Raw genomic sequence first — 18,598 nt, forward strand, 5'->3', positions numbered from 1 at the left:
ATAGTTTCATTTACAAGCGATAATTTGTAGGTCTAATGAATCTTGACAGATGCCTGGCGCATCACTCTGTGGGAGAGGCATTTGCAAATATCTAACGATCGCCAAGTAATTATTTGCTTTTTGACATGTGGAACTCAAGCCTTGCACTTTTATCTTGAGTCACAAATAGAAATTGCATTTTGAAGAGGTGCAAAATAATGATTTTGGTTTCTCTTTTCCTCAGAGAGACTGCCTCTGGAATAAAAATGCTATTTTGCAGATGAGTCAGTGAACTTCATAAGACTTTTTTTTTCATAAAAATGGCAAATTCCACCTCTGAATCATTCTTTCTATAACCCCTAAAACAAAATTATCAGTCAGAATATCAGCAATCATCATACCATCAAATATTAGCAATATTTTCACAAATAAATGGAACCATTACAGGCTCTGTCAATAATCCCACAAGCCTCTCTTCCTGGTGTTGTGCCTTGTAGCATAATGGTTAGGGACCTGTGCATGCAGCTCCCAAGGTTGTGTGTTTGCTTCCCAGGTGGGGCACTGTTATTAAACCCATGAGCAAGGTACTTAACCTCAAATGCTTTAATAAAAAAATATCCAGTAGGGCAAATGGATTATATGTAAATGCATTTAGGCTGTGTTAGTGTCTTTGGATAAGAGCATTTTTCTAAATGCTTACAATGTAATACTGAAACTGAATAACTTCACTTAATATTCAGCAGTATAAAAAATGGTTTGCATAATTGTAAATGTGAGTTGCCCTGGATAAGGGTTTCTGTTGTCCTATTTCCCCATCATGAAAATGTTACTGACATGTCAAAATCTGTGCATCTCTAGAAATGATTTTCGTTATTAGGTGTCATGCACGTAAATGTTTCCCAAATTGTGTGTCAGGTTTTGCTGAGGGGAAAGAAATCTGATTAAACCCATTCCAAACAAGATTACAGTCTGCAGAATTTTCGACATTTTATTTATTTTTTTTTCACATCTGCAAAAAAAAGGAATTGGACTTCAGTGTTACTGATACCAGCCTATATTTATCTCAGTAGAACGTCTGAGTGCAAACCTTTTTCCATGGAATTTCTTATATAATAAGAGCCCAACCGTGGAGGATCATAGCACATCAAAGTTATTGTGATATCAGTGTGTTTTTAAGGTTGCCATAATCTCAAGAAGTGGCACATAAGAGTGTGAAAATGAATGGTAATCTAAAAATCTGATTCAATCATAAAAATCTCAGACTATAGAATACAAAATGATTTCTGAGTAGATGCTGTTTTAATTTTAATTAGCAAAAGCATGTCCATAGTTAGGAATTACATTACATACAGTATTCTCCACAATGTTTGGGACAAAGGACATTTTTTCATGATTTGGTTATGTACATCACAATTTTTAATTTGTAATCAAATAATTCCCAGGTGGTTAAAGTACACTCTCTCAGTTTTTATCAAAGGGTATTTTTTATACATTTTGGTTTCGTCATGCAGAAATTACAGCACTTTTTACACGTAGTCCCCCCATTTCAGGGCACCATAATCATTTTGGTCAAATGGCTTCCCGGTTGTTTCTGATTAGTCAGGTGTGTTCAATTGCTTCCGTAGTGCAGGTATAAGAGAACGTTCAGTATATAGTATTGAATCTAGGCTTGTGATTGCCTTCGGAGTCAGTTATTGATGTTTATCAACATGACGACCAGCGTTGTGCCAATGAAAGTCAAGGGAGCCATTATGAGACAGACAAATTTAAAAAAACAGTCAGAGACATAGGCCAAACGTTAGGCTTACCAAGAGAGCACAGGTGACCTCAATAATCACAAAGGGTCTGGTAGGCCAAGGAAGACCTCTACAGTTGATGACAGAACAATTCTCACCACAATGAAGAAAAACCCCCAAACACCTGTCTGACAGATAAAAAACACTCTTTAGAAGGCAGGCATGGATGAGTCAGTGGCTTCTGTCCTCAGAAGACTTCATGAACAGAACAACAGAAGCTACACTGCAAGATGCAAATCACTAGTTAGCCACAAAAACAGGATACCCATGTTACAATTTGCAAAGAAGTACCTAAAAGAGCCTGTAAAGTTCTAAAAGGCCTTGTGGACAGATGAGATCAAGATTCACTGTTATCAGAGTTATGGAAACAGCAAAGTGTGGAGGCCTGCAGGAGCTGCCCAAGATCCAAAGCACCCCGCTCATCTGTGAACCATGGTGGGCCTGGGCATTATGGTTTGGGCATGTATGGCTGCTACAGATACTGGCTCACTTTTCTTCATTGATAATGTAGGCTAACTGGTGGTATCAGCAGCATACTGAATTCTGAAGTGTACAAAAGCATTTCGTCTGCTTAGGTTCAAGCAAATGCCTCCAAACTCATTGAACAGCACTGTATATTTATTGTGTTGAGAATTTCATATCCCATGGCTGCATTCAGGATTCAGCAATGCATTAATTTTGTATTGAACCACTTAAAGTTTGATGTTTTAAAACAATGTGAAAAGTCCACGTAGTATTTCAGTGATTTATAAATGTACTGCGCACCATTATTTGATTAGAGCACAGTGCATTATTAATTGTGGAGGAGACAAATTAGAGCACAGCAGAGGCCTTGGTTTTCTTATGTAATCATGAAGAGCATTTATATAGCTAAGCCTAAACATTCAACCGCCCCATCCCCTCCCCCATTAGCACAACCATTCAGCATCCTAAGCATACACTAAGCTGGAAGAGCTACTTCAGTCCAGAGAGTAATTTAGCATCCCACACAGATAACCTGAGCAAACAGATTTCACCGCCCACACCTTACTTGAGCTACAGGACTTGGTCATGGTCCTTTATCGTTATAAATAAGTCCGTGCGCATCTGCACGTGCACGTGCACGTGCGTGTGCGCCCCAATGCCGATTGATGTTAGCTCCCCTGTGGACGCGGTATGCGTTCATCTGAAACGGACTAGTCGATATGGAGAAAACATTTCTCTGTGAAACGCGCCCTGGTGTAAACTGTTGCTGCTGAAAAGTATTTATTTTTCCTTCTTGGCGACCTCTACTGGACAAACGTGGTATTGCATACTGCTAATTGTAAACGCAACAGATGCAAATGAACCATACACTGTATAAAAAGTAATGAACCATGCTAAAAACATGCTGAAAACACGTCATAAGCTATGCATTTGCTATATCTGTCTTAGTTTTCATAAGATTTTAACTCAATTGTACTCTAATACGGAAAATTACGAAACCTAAAAAGAAGCAAGCTACTCATCATTGTATTAATATAGGCATATTTGTTGTTTTTAGCCGCGACCAACTATCGTACTGATAACATTTTAAACTCGCCCTTCTCAAATGGAGCTGTCACGATAAATTTGATCTGGGCTGCAAAAATAATCCGGGTGACGTAATGACATTCTAAAACATCTGTTATGGCCTTAAAGTTTCGTTGCAGCGTCCATCCTTGCTACATTCCGTGGTGACAAAGATTCTAAGACAACTCAGCAATTTCTCTGGTTTAAAGAGTCACCGTCCATGATCACAATGACTAATTTGTCACCAAATAAGTTTTTTCCTTGTGTAAAATGTCCTGTAATCTCGCCCATGCCCATTCTAGCCAACCTGCTTGACTTCCTCTCTCTACAGCCTGGACAGGAAGTCAGAACACCTCGGGAGGTGAGGCTAATGGGCCTTGTGAATGAGAACACGGGTCATCCTAACATCCTGCGGCTCTACGAGTGGTTCGATGCCCCAGACTGCTACGTGATGGTGCTAGAGCGGCCTGACCCCTGTAAGGACCTGGTGGACTTCTGCTACACCCAGAACAAAAAAGTGATGGATGAACAGCAGGCCCGGGCAGTGATAGACCAGCTGCTTCACGCCCTCCTGCACTGCCAGCATGCAGGAGTGTTCCATCGGGATGTGAAACCAACCAACATCCTGATAAACACGGAGACCCTGCGTGTCATCCTCATTGATTTTGGGTGTGGAACTTCCTGGAAGGACACGCCTTTCAGTTCCTTCGCAGGTCAGTGAGAGGGTCAGTTTACAGGGTTTGGAACTTGGGGAGTAAATTGACCATGATAGGCTTCATTTCCATAGCATGAATGAAACATTCATATTGCTGCTGCCATACCATAGGTGTCTGTACACTCCTCTCTGTCTATTCCTTAGGCACCACTGACTTCTCACCTCCAGAGTGGTTTGAGGAGGGGCTGTACCAGGCTGGGCCCTTCACAGTGTGGTCCCTCGGGGTCACAGTGTTTGATATCGTTTGTGGCTACCTGCCATTTAACCCGGACGATGGCCATGAGAGCATGAGCAGAGTCCACTTCCCTACAGGGCTGTCCTCAGGTGAGCTGAGTCAGTAGGAAACAGCAGGACTGTGTGTGTGATGTCACAGATTTTACCCTCCTTTTATCTGCTCTGTCGGGTTTTGCCGTTTACAGAAATCAAGGACTTCATGAGCAGGTGTTTGGCACCAGAGGTGAAAGAACGAGCGACGCTAGAAGAGCTCCAGCGTCACCCGTGGCTCCACCCCACCTGCTTACAACAAGGTAGACAAATTCTTGACCTCAGAACTCACTATAGATTGAAATAAGGGCCTCTTTGTACTGATTTATAAAAAACATGTGGACTATACTATTTTCCTGTTCCATTATCTGAAAAGATCTGCATTAAAATCCCATTATTTGCAGTGCACAGCTGTACTGGACTGATAAAGATCATGGACAAACAGCCAGATGGGTCTCAGTGTTTTATTGCACCATGTGACCTGACTGTATGATCTCTTTCAGTAGGATTCAGGAAGAGGAAGATGAGGAGGGAGGAAGATGGAGAGCAGAAAAGGAGCTCCTCTGACTCTCTCATTCCTGCAAAGTGCCTCTGGAAAGGTCAGGGTCACAGCAATGCTGTCCAAGAGAGGGACTTAGGCTCTACTGCACAGCTGTACAGCTGAAGCACATGGATATCCAGACTGGGACTCTGCATGGCTTTATAGAAGCTGACACATTCAAACAAGTCAGAAATACAATACTGAGGGGCCCTGAAGCCTAAATGGCCTACCCATTGCTCTCAGTGTAGTGCTGCTTGTATGATGGCTGTAGTTCTGCAGAGGCTAATAATGCGTCCGTTCCCCAGATCAAGATGAATGCCTTCAGCTTCTGGCATCACCTACTCCAGGAGGAGAAGGCCAAGGCCATGAAGGAAAGGGCCTGAGTGAACATGGTCCCCAGGCCCCCGTACTCAGCCTTGGCCAGACAGAGGATGACCATCTGAGCCACGGCCAAAGCAGTGAGCAGTTCCTATCTGCCTGCTCCTCTTTGCGGTCGTATTACAGCTGTCAATCCACAGGTAAGATCTATCATGTGCCACTGCATCATCAATGTGGGTGTGGTCTTTCACCAACCACTCCCATTCACATTTAAAACAACTTAAATATTCAACCTATGGCTTTTAAAGAAGCAGCAATGCGACTTATATTCAATGTGATGAACCTAGGGCCACAATTAGGTTTTGCAATATATTGCCAAAAACGGGGAAGATATTACACTGACTTAGTTTTTGAAAAAAAAAAAGAATTCCAAAACTCTTCAAAGGGTATAGAGAAAGGAAAAGAAAGTAAACTGCGTGTTGAGTTGAGAAAGAAAAACATTGCTGATCTCAAGTGTCCTTCTCCCTGTGTTTGATCTCAAGAGAGGAGAGGCATGAATGAGGAGACAGGCGTGAAGAGCCATCGGGAGAACCAGAAAATGGCAGCAAACTGCCTTAAGAAAGGTCTAAACTCAAAAAATAGGATGCTTCCTGATGATATATGCTGTGTGATATGTGCTGTGCGTGTGTATAATAAGGAACGGAATGAGACTAAAGCACTGGAGGTCTCAAGACTGTCCTGTGTTCCGTCTCCTACAGCCTCAGAAAAGCCCCAGAAGGCTGGCGTGAGGAAGAGGAAGATGGGGTGTGAAGAGCAGGCAGTGGTGCAGGGAAAGAACCTGGGTCCCTACAGCGGGACCAGACCTGCAAAGTGCCCACGGAAAGGTTAGTCACAGCAATGCTGTGGAAGAGAGGGAATTACACGCTGCTGCACAGCCTGTACAGCTGAAGTTCAGTAGGGACTAATAATGCATCTGTTCCACAGATCAAGATGAAGACAAGAAAATGAACATACTGTTGCATCAGTGTAACATGCTTTTAGAAGCATGGGGATCAGATATGATCTTTAAGTTTGGCACTAACTTTAGTCTGTTTCTTTTGCTCCAGATTTGCAGGATATGGGCCAGATGATGCACTACTCTGCCTCGATGCCTCGGGCCTCCAGGACCATGAATCCAATGTCCTCCTGGGGTGGATAATATAACGTTGAGGCAGTCTGGCACAAACAGAAACTAAGCAGCTCGGTCACTTTTCATCGCTGTTTAACTTTTGGTTTGACACCGACACATGGATACGTCACAGTCTGCTTGAGCCCCATATTATCCTCCACCTTCCCAGCCTGCCTTAACCCTGTTTTAGCCCCGCCCCACCTCAGATGCAGTAAGTGCCAAAGTACATGGTGTGCTCCACTGCAGTCTGCAGCCACATACACAAGCCACCATGCGGCAGGAAAGCTTGTGGACTGCACGTTTGTAAGCGTTGTTGCATTTAAAACATTCAGAATAATTATCCAAGGGACATACAATTAAAATGACAATAAGAAGTCAAATAAAACCTGGGGAAGTTTGGTGACGCTCCCTCAGGCAAGATTTGTGGTGCTCCTTGCAGCAGCAGTTCTGACTTCCTGCTTTTCCAGGTGGATGAAGTTTCTGTGCTGCAGTCCCATCAAGCCAGGGAGGCTGTGCAGGAAACTGACCAGCGGAGGAAAACCCCTGTGCAGCCGGGTCCAGAGAGTTCTAAGCCCAGGCCTAGTTAAATCAAAGACAAAGAGTTCCATTAGTGCTTATGATCAGCATGGCAGAGGTAAAGCACTATAACACACACAGGCCCCGTGCACACATACATTCACACACTTTGCTGTTTCTGCCTTTCCTTTTCATTAGAGCAACTTTGTATGCTCCCACAATGCCAGCTATCCCTCTGCAGTTCAGAAGCTGAACTACGCAGTCAGTTTAGCATGTAGTGTTCCTGTTGGCCATCCTTAATTTCAGGCTAACATGGCTTTTTATAGCACAAATGAAAAATTGAACACTGACATTGGTGTCATATGTCAATGGTGTCATAAAGACCGGAGACGTCTCCTCTCCTTACAGAACAGGCAGCTGTATACTTCTGAGCAGTAAAAGACTGGTATTTGTTATTTCAGGGAGCAATGTAATTATCATTCAAGTTCAGACATACAAGACCCCTTTAATCCCAGTGAAACACAGATGAGTGTCTGGATGAGCACTGATGTGTTTTTCTTCTTCTTCAGCAGTGTGAAGGAAGAGCACTTCCAGCACCCCGTCCTTCTGTACAAGAGAAAATCTCATGTGACTTCTTAATATAGAACTGATTCAGTCCAATAAAAAAACAATAAAAAAAAGAAATTAGAATAGTTATTAATTTTTGGTTGGTGTAATATCTGATGGCTAAATATTTCACAAACTGTATGTGTGTGTGTGTGTGTGTGTGTGTGCGCGTGTGTATATAAAGACCAGAAACCTGGGTTAATCAAAGCACTACGTGAAATAAGTCTACTGTACATTTATTTAGTTTCAGTAGCTTATTTTCCACGTCTGCTTCCCGCATATTGAAATACATGTACAGTCTACACTATGCTAAGAACAAAATTATTAAATGATGACAGATTTTCTAATTAAGTTAGACAACATATTTTTATTTGCCTTTTGTACACTGATGTTTGCAAAAGCAATAAAATTATTAAAATTAAATTATTGAAAAGTTCGTTTTCAGTTTAATTTTCTCTTTGTAAGAGAATCTTTGTTACAGATTCATACAATTAAGCCCCAAATCTAGGGGATTTTGCCTTTTTCCCTCTACATTTTCTTGCTGATTAAAGCATCACAAATGCTCAATAATTCTCCCCATTGAGCATTTAGCTGTACCTGCCAATTACATAATCTGATCACATTACAGAACACTTAATACACAGGCAAAAGGACGTTGTAAGAACTTTGTGGTTGCCATCTTGGTTGTGTGGAATGAAAGCTAGCTTGCTAGCTAATAGTAATTACCCAAACATAAAAAAATGTAGCTTTTACAGCTGTGTAATTGTTGGAAACTCATTTCTATTTAATTTAAAAGCATTCTTTATCATTTCACGTACACTTTCACACATATTTTTAACAACGTCATTGTTTTCTTTGTCATCATCAATGATGATATTCATACACCATACACCAGAAGTTACTGGAAACAAGAGTTCAAAGATGCTCCTGTATATTTATCTCTTCCTGTTGCCTATATTAAATCCCAAATGATTATACTGTAGTTCTGACAGTACCAAACAAACTTATCTTAGATTTTCTATGACATATTTGTGCTTTTATGCTGTAAAACAACAGGAGAGCAACCTCTACAGTGATCAAAGCAATTTACAAATGCAATTTACAATATTTCAGGTATGTGTAAATCAATTCCAAGATTTCTGAATGTATTTCAAAAAACCATTCTACATTTAAAAATGACACAACAAAACCATTTTCAAGGAGTCCTATAAAATAATGAAAATACATCAAATGCATATTTGATCGCTGTCTTGTCCGTTTGTTGATTAGTTTACTAATCTTATGATGAACAAAAATCAGCGTAATCTGTGTGGCCCTAAGTGTGTAATTGACTCACCACTAGGTGGCAGTATCCACACAGGAAAAGAATGGAATTAAATCCTGTCCCTAACTGAAAAGTGCAGCATATGCTGATAAGAAAATTAGACCATATTTGAGCATCAGGTGTAGTGACTGATCAGTTTTTTTTGTTTAGAGTGAAGTCTAAAACACAACTCTAAGTAAGGTTATTTTTGTCCTTTAACAATACAGGAGAAAGTAACCCATACCTTAATTTTTGAAAGCTGGGTTTGTAATTCTCTTTATTCTTCCTTTAGTTAAAATTCCCTGAAATTTCTCAATTTAAGTTGGTGTAAAATTCAGCGCCTAGCAATATAGAAGTCTAAAACAATTTGGTGATATCATCCCGATTTTGTCAATGTCACATTCAAGTTTTTAGTTATTACCTTTAAGGCAAGACTTGGCATTATTCCTGGTTACATTTCTGAATTTATCAACCCTTACATTTCAAAATGCCTGCAAGGCCCATCTCTTGTACCCTGGTCAACAAGCCAAAAGGACATGGGGCTTTTCAGGTGAGAACTCCTGGGCTGCTCATGCAGTTTCCTCTTTTAACAGCCTTCTAAAGGCCTATGTGACCTACTGCCGTTTTACCTGTTTTATTGTATTTATTCTGTTCCGTTTATTGTGTTTCTGTTGCATTTATTGTGTTTTTATATCAGTATATCTGCAGTTTATACCTGTATTTATGTATTTCCGGCTTTCAACATATAAACAGCCCAGCATAAATAAAGCAGTAGCCTTGTGTACAGTACAGCATGTAAAGACCAAGGTGATTTTCCCCACCATTCAATTACATTAAGCAAACCAATATAAGGAGTTGTAAAATGGGCTGTTTTCAACCAAGATGTTCGCCAAGTTATATTTACTGCCTTGCTATTTTCCAAGAGTGCTGGACGTGCTCCTCTTGTCATGTTGATGTACGCCAGCAGAGTGGCCATTCAGGGAAAATGTCATGTGCTGCACTGTGACTTGGCTGACAGTCTTCTGCCACCCAGCATGACTACCCCCCCCCCCCTTCTAAAGGCCTGTGTGACCTACTGCCGTTTTACCTGTTTTATTGTATTTATTCCCCCCCCCCCCCAGAGCGAAAGCAGCGTCTCGGAGATAAGAATGTGAGTGAAACCCACATGCCAGATAAAAATCCAATCCCGCACCTAGTTAGCATACCGCCTGGGTTGACTTGTCCCACTGCATCTTCTAACAACCTCTTTAAATGAACCATTAAATTAACCATGTTAAATTTCTGCTGAACAGGTAACTAGATGGATTGTGTTTGTTTGCAGTAATAGCAGTCATATTTAAAGGACTGCAGAGATTGATGACTCTATCCACTGTTCCATGCAGTGTTCCCTCCAATATTTGTATCAATTTAGCTCATCTGAAGCACCATGCCATCACTTAAGCAGATCAGTTATTGTGGCAGCATGAAATATTTTGCTTTAAAATGTTAGTGCGTACTAAAATCAAATAATATTCTTCATTCATTTCACACATACATTCATTCAGTTTTCTTCTTTTTTATATCACAATTTCCTCTTTTATTTCCATTGTACACATTCTATTTCTTCCCCATAATAGTTTTGCCATAGAAATTCATTGTTTGACTGTTAGTGTAATGACACAAGCTTCTTCAGGCACATGCATCAGTGTATTGGATATATTTTGATATCCAAATGCACCACAGGCTCAGAGCCAAGTGCTATTTATTCTCCTGTGTTTTTAGAGCACTTGAGGTGAAGGCCTTTTTAGCATGCCTTGTTTACATCATCAGTGACTTCATATTTACTGAGCACTGCCTGACAAACCTGTTTTTCCAAAAGCCAGGGGAGACGGTCATATTGTTTACATACTGACAAACATTAGATACAGATGCACGCAAGTCTGTGAGTGTACGCACACGTACACACGTCCACACACACGCATACACACTCAGAGATGACTGTTTTCCAGAGTTGATGTATCCTTGCTATGAATTAACTGAGTATTTTAACTCCATGCTAGAGTGAATTTGGAGCATTCTTTCCTAAAGAAAAAACCATTACCCATTAGTGCAAGTGCCCGTCACTCTTGGAGTTGAAGACATTTATGTGTGAATATGATCACAAGGTCAAAGATATTATGCTCTTTGAGCATAACTTTTCTTGTAAAACATAATTTTACGTTATTTTGGTGTAGCCTGTTCTCCTGGCCTTTGCATCAGGCATCAAACTATCAATGTTAAGAGCAGGAATATTTTCCAGCTGATGATTCCCATTACATTACATTACATTACAGGCATTTGGCAGACGCTCTTATCCAGAGCGATGTACAACAAAGTGTACAAGGTCGAGCATTGTCATTATACACTTGAACTGCTTCAGTAAATATCCACCTGCTTCCATAAATAGCCATCTGCTTCAGTAAATATCCATCTGTATAAATGTATTGTATGTAGCCTAAATATGCGATCTGTGTAAGTTGCTCTGGATAAGGGCATATGTTAAATGCAAAACTATGGCCGTTTTCTCAGACATGGATGAAGCCTAGTCCTAGACTAAAATAAAAAATTAATGAAGATCTCCACTAAAAAGGTTTTTGGCCCTAGTCTTAATCCATGTCTGGGAAACCAGCCCATAACTTTCATCTTTCATAATATTAAAACCTTAATGTTCCGATCGTACTGATACAGGGTACATTATCTAGTAATGGAGATGAAGATAACTGGTGTTTTCAGAGATCAGTTCTGGGGTCCTTAGATAATTGCATTCTAATTAGCTGTCAAGCTCTTGGTTTGGAGAGAATTAAACTAATATTGTGACAATCTTTCTCCCCTGTATACTGAAGTCTTTAGGGGAAAGAAATGCAAATGTTTTGATTGTAACCATCCATCAAATACTAAAAAAAGCAAAGAGATGGCGAAGGTGAATTTCATGTCCATCACTGTTTATTTTCACTTGGCTTTTCCTCCCATGAATAAATCATCTCCGGGGTATACATACTCTGAGCAAGAGGACTAAGGTCAGAAATCTATTGAGTCATTAATAACAATTAAGGATAACACAACACTGCCACTGACAGACTTTAGACTTGTGAGAAAGCAATGCTCCTCATGTTGTGCTTACAAAATGCAATTCCTGTTGCATTCGCAACAGGTGAGAATGTTGGCATGCATCTTCTGTTGTTACCATCTTGCACGGAGCTATTTTGTTAAGTAGTTATTTTATTAGATATACAGAAATTCACTTGGGGGAAAAAAGCGACTGCTTCTGCAGTGGCTATTGTTCCGTGATCTACCTTGTAAAATATGTCAAATGGAGTGTGTCTGCGCTGTTGAGAAGTGTAAAAACAGGTTTGAATTCTCAAATATAAGTGGAGAATAATATGAGACAGTTAAACAGACCTACTGCAGAATCTGGTGGGACTTATTATGTAACTTATTGTTATGTAACTTTTTATTCTAACTGGTGTCAATAATTTGTAATGGATTTTGATTTTTACATTTTACTGGCTTATATTTAAATATGATTATTTTAGGCCTTTTCCCATCTTTCACCATCTTTGTCCTTTTTTACTTTACAATACCTACATTTTTCATTCACATTTTAGGCATTTAGCAGAACTTGTTACAATGCTTACAGTTTATTTGCATACAGATTTATACAGCTGTCCATTTAGCATTGTAACTCAGGTGAAATACCTTGCTCTATGTTACAACAGCAGCGATCCACCTCGGACTCAAAATACTCCTAGTTTGGAGATGATCAAGCTGGAAACAAGACGGTTTAGACACCAGCCATGCTGATAAGACCATGTCGTTGGTGGGCCAACTTGGTATGCAGATTACAGATCATCACCAAATTCTGGATGGTATCCAGCTAGAAGTAGAAGCTGGTTCCAGCTGGATTCCAGAGACAACCTTGAAGTCGTGAGGCCAGTTTGCTAACCATTATCATTAATAACAATGTCCTTGGAGGAGCTGGAGCTGCACTGCATTAGAATGTTCATGTAACACCAGTCACATTTCCCCTGCTTAAAGAATATTAAACAGAAATTCTTCTGACCTGTAGCTAAGTAACTGTAATTTTCTACTTTATCTGCAGCACAGCATTATAATGAGTCAACTTGTAATTAAATTTTTAAAATGAATTCACCTTCAACATACTGAGAAAAATGTTGATGTCAACGGAATTTTCATATTGAGTGATCCCAATTAAACAGTTTGATCGGCTCACTCAGTATTTTTTATTTTTTATTTTATTTTCATCACATGACTGTGCTGTCTGTGTCTGAGAGTTAATTCAAAATCAGAAACAGTTCAAATGGTTGCGAGAGTAGACTGGTACTCAGTTTAATCCTGAAACAGAAAGAAACAGCCGATACACTGAAGAGCCATAATTAGAAAACTTATGTTCGTGCTGAGACGTCGTCATCACGGTGCCCATCTCCCAGGTGCAGTTCATTCATATTTTGATTGGTTTAATGTAGGCTACTTTCCGTATACAGTTATTCAAACATCAAAATTTTTCTTCGTTAAAATGCTCCGTTGTGTCAGTTCTTATAGATGTAAGTGACCAATTGCAATTTTGTAACACATTTCAGGCATGTTGCTGTTCCACGAGGAATAAGCATCCGCCAGTTAGCATTTTTTATACACTTTGTTGGCGGTATTGAAAGAAAATTGATACTTCTACAGTGACTTTAATAACTTGAAGGGATCAATTAAAGTATTTGTAAAGATCCAATGTATGACATTGAGCAGGGACAGAAATGGTTTCAAAGAAACCATGGTGAGAAAGAAAATTGTTAATTTTTTATTTATCTTTTAAAAAAAACCCATGAAATGTGCCACAGGCACTCCGCGGTATTATTAAAACGCGCACTGCTTTCAGTATTTATGGTTCTCTCAGCAAAACCGCTCGTGCTGTCCGTACGGATGTAAGTGCATGGGCTATTACTGGGAAGGACAAGGTTAAGGGAGAAATAGGCTACCATGTTACTCACAAATAACGCCGCGTTACCATTATATTATATATGCATAGTGAAATCTTGACCAATACGAGCCCATATTATGCCCGATAGACTTAAATGGACGGTCTTAGTGGCCAATGGGGAGTGATATTTCCTGTTCTGGTACATAATAAGTTCAGCCTTTAGTGGGTGCGGCTTAACAGATGGCAACGTCTGGCGTGGGTAGTAGCCAATTGTACACAGAGGAGGCGGAGTGATATCTCAGTGTTCGGTTGTGGTTGGGGGGTTGGGAGGGCGCTCGTACAGAATGAAACTGGAATGTTTTGCAGGTGCGAAGTTCTTTTACCTCTTTCCCGTGAGGTGGGCTCTTGTAAGTCTCGCGGCACTGCTTGCTGGACGATTGTAAAATCCACGTTTTGCCCCCACTGATATATTCCAGCGGCTTACAACGAAGGACCGGAGGCAGGTATCCAAAAACGCTCGCGTTTGACGCTTTAAGTGACAGCTTGTATACGGCACTCGCACCGCGGTCTTTGTAGCTTGTAATGTTGTGGGACGATTTTTTTTTACGAATGTAAGGAATAAACACTTGAGTTTATGAGTTACTGCGCGCTCCATATTCCTCAAATACCACATTTAGAATTTGCCGATAAAAGGGAATTATTTTAATTTTCGACTACTTGACAAATATTCTGCTAATAGGCTAGCCAGGTGACAAACATTTCGAATAGTATTGCCTTTAAATAATTATTAGTGTATAAATGATGCAAGAGCAGTCAGTGGTTTTTTAACAATATAGTTTGTACCGCTTATGATTGCTTTGGTTTATTTCAAATATTGATTTCACGGAGGTCCACTTCTCTGGAATTGTGATCTACAGTAGACCCTAGTGCCTTCGTTCACTTGGTTAGGGTGCGCGCCCTCGCTTTTTGCTTACTGCAATGATATTCTCTATTTCTTTGTTAACAAAAGTAACAATATATTGTAGAATTTAGTTCTCCATTTAGCTAGGTTCTATATTTGAACATGGTTCTTGATATATCTTGTTGTGTTGTCTGAGGGGTCTGTTTTTTTTGTTCTTCACTTCGGTTTTATTGATATCGTTTTCAGTATCTACATTTACTTTTAGGTCGCGATATGTCAGTTGCTATTTTTTAATGATGAAAACAAATTTTTTAAATTTAATTTTTTTTTTTAATGTCTCATTGTTAGTAGTCTTTGGTGAGCACAAGCTCACCGGACGGGCTCCACAGCTGGCTGGAGGCATTATTATTATTAACCTCTCTGGCACTCCCCCTGGGCTAATGCGCTACATTAATCAACAATCCAGTGGGGCTACAGTCAAAGATTTAGGAAAATTCCCAATTTCCCCCTTAAATAACTTACATTACACAGAATAATCAGTTAATCAATCAATAAAAAATCCCAGTTTATGTTTTCTGATATATTTTTCTAAGTTTATCTTACGCGTTAGTAATTGTTTGTTTGTTTGTTTGTTTGTTTGCATCAGTTTTGATAGGAAAAATCAATTTCAATTGGATGCGGTATATTGGATGTCCTACCTATCTGATGGCTTTAAAAGCTCTTCTCAGTGTAAGAGTGGAGAATAGACTAATAAGGATGTCTAACTGTGGAACTAATACTTTGTAGAAGCATTTCACTGCTCTTATCAGCTTTAAAAGCCTGCATGCCTTATGCCTCTTGTAACATCACAGTTGGCTGCCTGGTAGCAGCATGGACCGTGCCCTTTTACAAACACATGTACAGTAGCTGACTGAAATAAAAACATGAAAGAAACGGTGCTAAGATTGTTAACGGTAACTAATATAAGTGGACTAAAGGCACATCCCTTGTCGATTACACCTTGAGAAATCTGACATGTCATGTTCTTCTTTTCATGTCTGTCGTCTCCTGAAACTACCCTCGTCACTTTCAACGTGGTGGAATGTGCCTGGACGCACCGTGGGTTCTTGTGTAATGGTGAGTATTGTGGTTTCTTGACAGAAATTCTCATCGGCTTGTCTGTGGTTAATTGATATTCCTCATGAGCTGGAGGGGTGCTTCCACACCCTTTAGCGGGAACGTAAAGAGATGCTGTCATGTTCAAAAGCAGGCTTTGTTTCTCTGGTGAGATGTAGATTTGTTTGGAACGGGGGCAGCTGATGGAATGGGGCTAACTGAACTACAGTCCCACACAGTGCAACCACCCCCTGGCTCTTGTTTGATTTTTTCTAAGCATTAATACAGGTTTATCAGTGTTTCATGAAATAAGCCATTGCCCTCAGTGAACCTTGAAGATGCTCTGAATTGTCACTGAATTAATGCTGTGGTGTCAGAACCATTTTCATTGTGCAAGTGATGGATCATACATTTTCCTTGCCCAAGACTTAAGCTGGATTTCCTTTTAAAAGAATTCCGTCATTGACATAATTACATTAAAGTAGCCTTGATGGAGGGAATAAGGTACATCCTTCAGCTGGAGCTGTGGAAGTCAATACAGTTCTGTATTAATGACGTCTACTGAAGCTCTGTGTAGCTGTGTGTCCTAACGAATTTCAGAGCTGAAGCAATGGTCTGGGATCAGGTTTCCTCTACTCATATCCTGACCTTATCCATTATGAGCCAAATGCTGAAAAACGGATTCTGGGTCAGTCCTTCTACTCTGAGATTCTTTATAAATATGTGGCTTGAACTTTAAGCTTCAGGGTTTACACTGTCACAAAGTAGGCATGCCTGGATTAAGTGAAGTGAATGCCCCCTCAGATGTGGCAATGCAGGTGCTGTTTTGATATGTTTTGGGCAGGCTTTTTAGTGACTGTGTGTTCCGTCATGTCAGCCTGGGGTAAAGGTTCAGCAAACCCTGCATACGGACTTTCACCATTATGGTAGGGCTCCTTTTGCGTGGAACATGATCTCAGCAAAAATAAAGGGATAGGATGGCTATCGATCCATGAAAATCAATCACACTCTCTTTATTCCTGCCAAGTCATAAAAGGTCCATTACTGGAACGACTTGCAGTTCCAGACTGGATATATTTTCATATCCATTTCGGTTATAGCCGGGCATATATGAGGGAGCATTACTGTAAAGCAGAAGGGCTTATTTAACTGTGGTGTGAGTAATCTGAGTATATAGCCTATATGTCAGAGCACCTTGCTAGTTTGGAGCGATGGGAGTGGAAGGGTCCTCATTGTGCTGTGCTAGAGAATGGGGAGAGGCCATTCATTGTGGAAATGAAAGGGAAATATTCTCTCAGAGAGCCTGTGAAGCAGCTGGCAGTAGATTATTCCCGAAAGGAATTATACATGTGGTACCCAGCTGCCCGTGATAGACAAAGCAAACAAACCTTAATTAATTACTGCTGTCAGAGCCACTGAAATTGCACGTCAGATACAGTGGCTGTGGCAGTGATATGTTGACATTTGCGTTCCTCAGGAACTCTTCTGTAGATTGTCCTGTAGCCTTTATTCTTCCACACATCCCCTTGTATTTGTAGAAATCCTACTCATAAAACTGTCACAATGAGGTTAAGAGAACAGTGAGGTGTATTTTGACACATTACTGACAGTTATTCTGTTGCTCTCACTGTGCAAGCTTTGCTGATCCTGAAAGAATTTACTGTTGAAGTTTGCCTGCTGGATAAGTGGAAGCGAGTTCTCTCGCCTGACGGCCCATGTTTCCTCCTCTGTGTGTCAGCCGTCTGTGTGACTCATCTGTAGGGGATTACCATCGCACCACCCGGTTGTTCGCTGGCTCAGTCTGCTCTGAAGATTGTTTTCATGGTACATTTGCCAGCCCTTTTTTGGCTAAAGCAGTGAGTTATCAGGCAGCTGAAACATGGTCTTTTATGTCATTTCCTTGCGAGTCTTTGCTGAAGGGCACCCCAGAACATGTTAAACAGCTTCAAAAGTCTCAAATGTCCTTGAGTCTGGTGGTATTGAGTCCTGGAAAGGACTGCAAAGGCCTGAATTTAGATTTCCTGAAAGTTTTGCTTTGACCTTTCCATCAGTTCAGGTAGTAGAATGGTGTAGTGGTTGATGAGTCTGGACCATCAGCCCCCCATTGTGGGCAGTACAAGACCCTTGGTACTTAATGTGAGTTATTCTACCTGAATTACTTTGGGTCACATTGCAGAAAAACCAATTCAAGCTTCAAGTTATTGTCTGGCATGTGATTTGATTGTCAGAAAGCTTCTGTAATATTCCTCCATGTAGCCTATATGAATTGGAGATGTAAACTTTAAGCTTGCTAAGTCATCCTTAGAAGAAAGTTTCTGCCAGGTGCCTCAGACCAGACTGGTGGAGATGAACGCCAGTAAGGATTGGCTGGAGCGTATCGGGTCTCTGTGTCCCTGTGATCTGTATTGATCCTGGAAATTCAGTCTTCACAAACCTTCTGCTTCGCCTGAGGGCACCTTGTTTGCTTTGATCAGATTTCCCACATGAAAGATAAAGATGAATCGGCCAAACCGTTTACTTTACTTCACTTTAAGGAGTCTTTTGCTATTTTATTTAGACTGAATGTGCTGTAGCACTGTGGAAATAATCACTGCTGGAGGAAATTCACTGAAAGACCTTTTTAAACAGAGAATAAACTGAGATGAAAGGCTGTATTAGAACAGCTCTTAAAACCTCCACCTTTATCTCCTGGGGGGATAAATATAATATATTTACAGAAGGAGCCCTATTTTGGAGAGCCTACAGCCAATGTGATTCTAGAAGAAACTAAGGGAAAATGTTCAGTGCTATCAAATTACATTTTTAGGGTGTATATGCCAATTTTGCTAGGTCCTCCAGCTATGTACGTTTCCTATAACAGACAAACCATAACAACAGTAGCACTATTGATTTACAAATTGCCCCCTCATACTGGTACA

At 40.4% G+C, this 18,598-nt stretch overlaps 2 protein-coding genes across 2 annotated transcripts in view; both read left to right on the top strand.

Moving 5' to 3' along the window:
• Positions 1–3,601: 3,601 nt before the first annotated feature.
• LOC118233683 (serine/threonine-protein kinase pim-3-like) lies at positions 3,602–7,357 on the top strand. Its single transcript, XM_035429532.1, has 8 exons — positions 3,602–4,018; positions 4,165–4,344; positions 4,440–4,547; positions 4,788–4,883; positions 5,131–5,343; positions 5,686–5,766; positions 5,902–6,027; positions 6,250–7,357. The coding sequence occupies exons 1-8, from the start codon at positions 3,676–3,678 to the stop codon at positions 6,339–6,341; spliced, it is 1,239 nt and encodes a 412-aa protein (XP_035285423.1). The 5' UTR covers positions 3,602–3,675; the 3' UTR covers positions 6,342–7,357.
• Positions 7,358–15,684: 8,327 nt separating this feature from the next.
• The window catches only part of LOC118233607 (protein 4.1-like), a 68,188-nt gene continuing 65,274 nt past the window's right edge, over positions 15,685–18,598 (top strand). Inside the window, exon 1 of the mRNA XM_035429399.1 lies at positions 15,685–15,701. The gene's annotated coding sequence lies outside the window, so the exon portion shown is untranslated. The remainder of the gene's footprint in view (positions 15,702–18,598) is intronic.

Source organism: Anguilla anguilla, chromosome 8 (assembly GCF_013347855.1).
Source record: "Anguilla anguilla isolate fAngAng1 chromosome 8, fAngAng1.pri, whole genome shotgun sequence".
Classification (NCBI taxonomy): domain Eukaryota; kingdom Metazoa; phylum Chordata; class Actinopteri; order Anguilliformes; family Anguillidae; genus Anguilla; species Anguilla anguilla.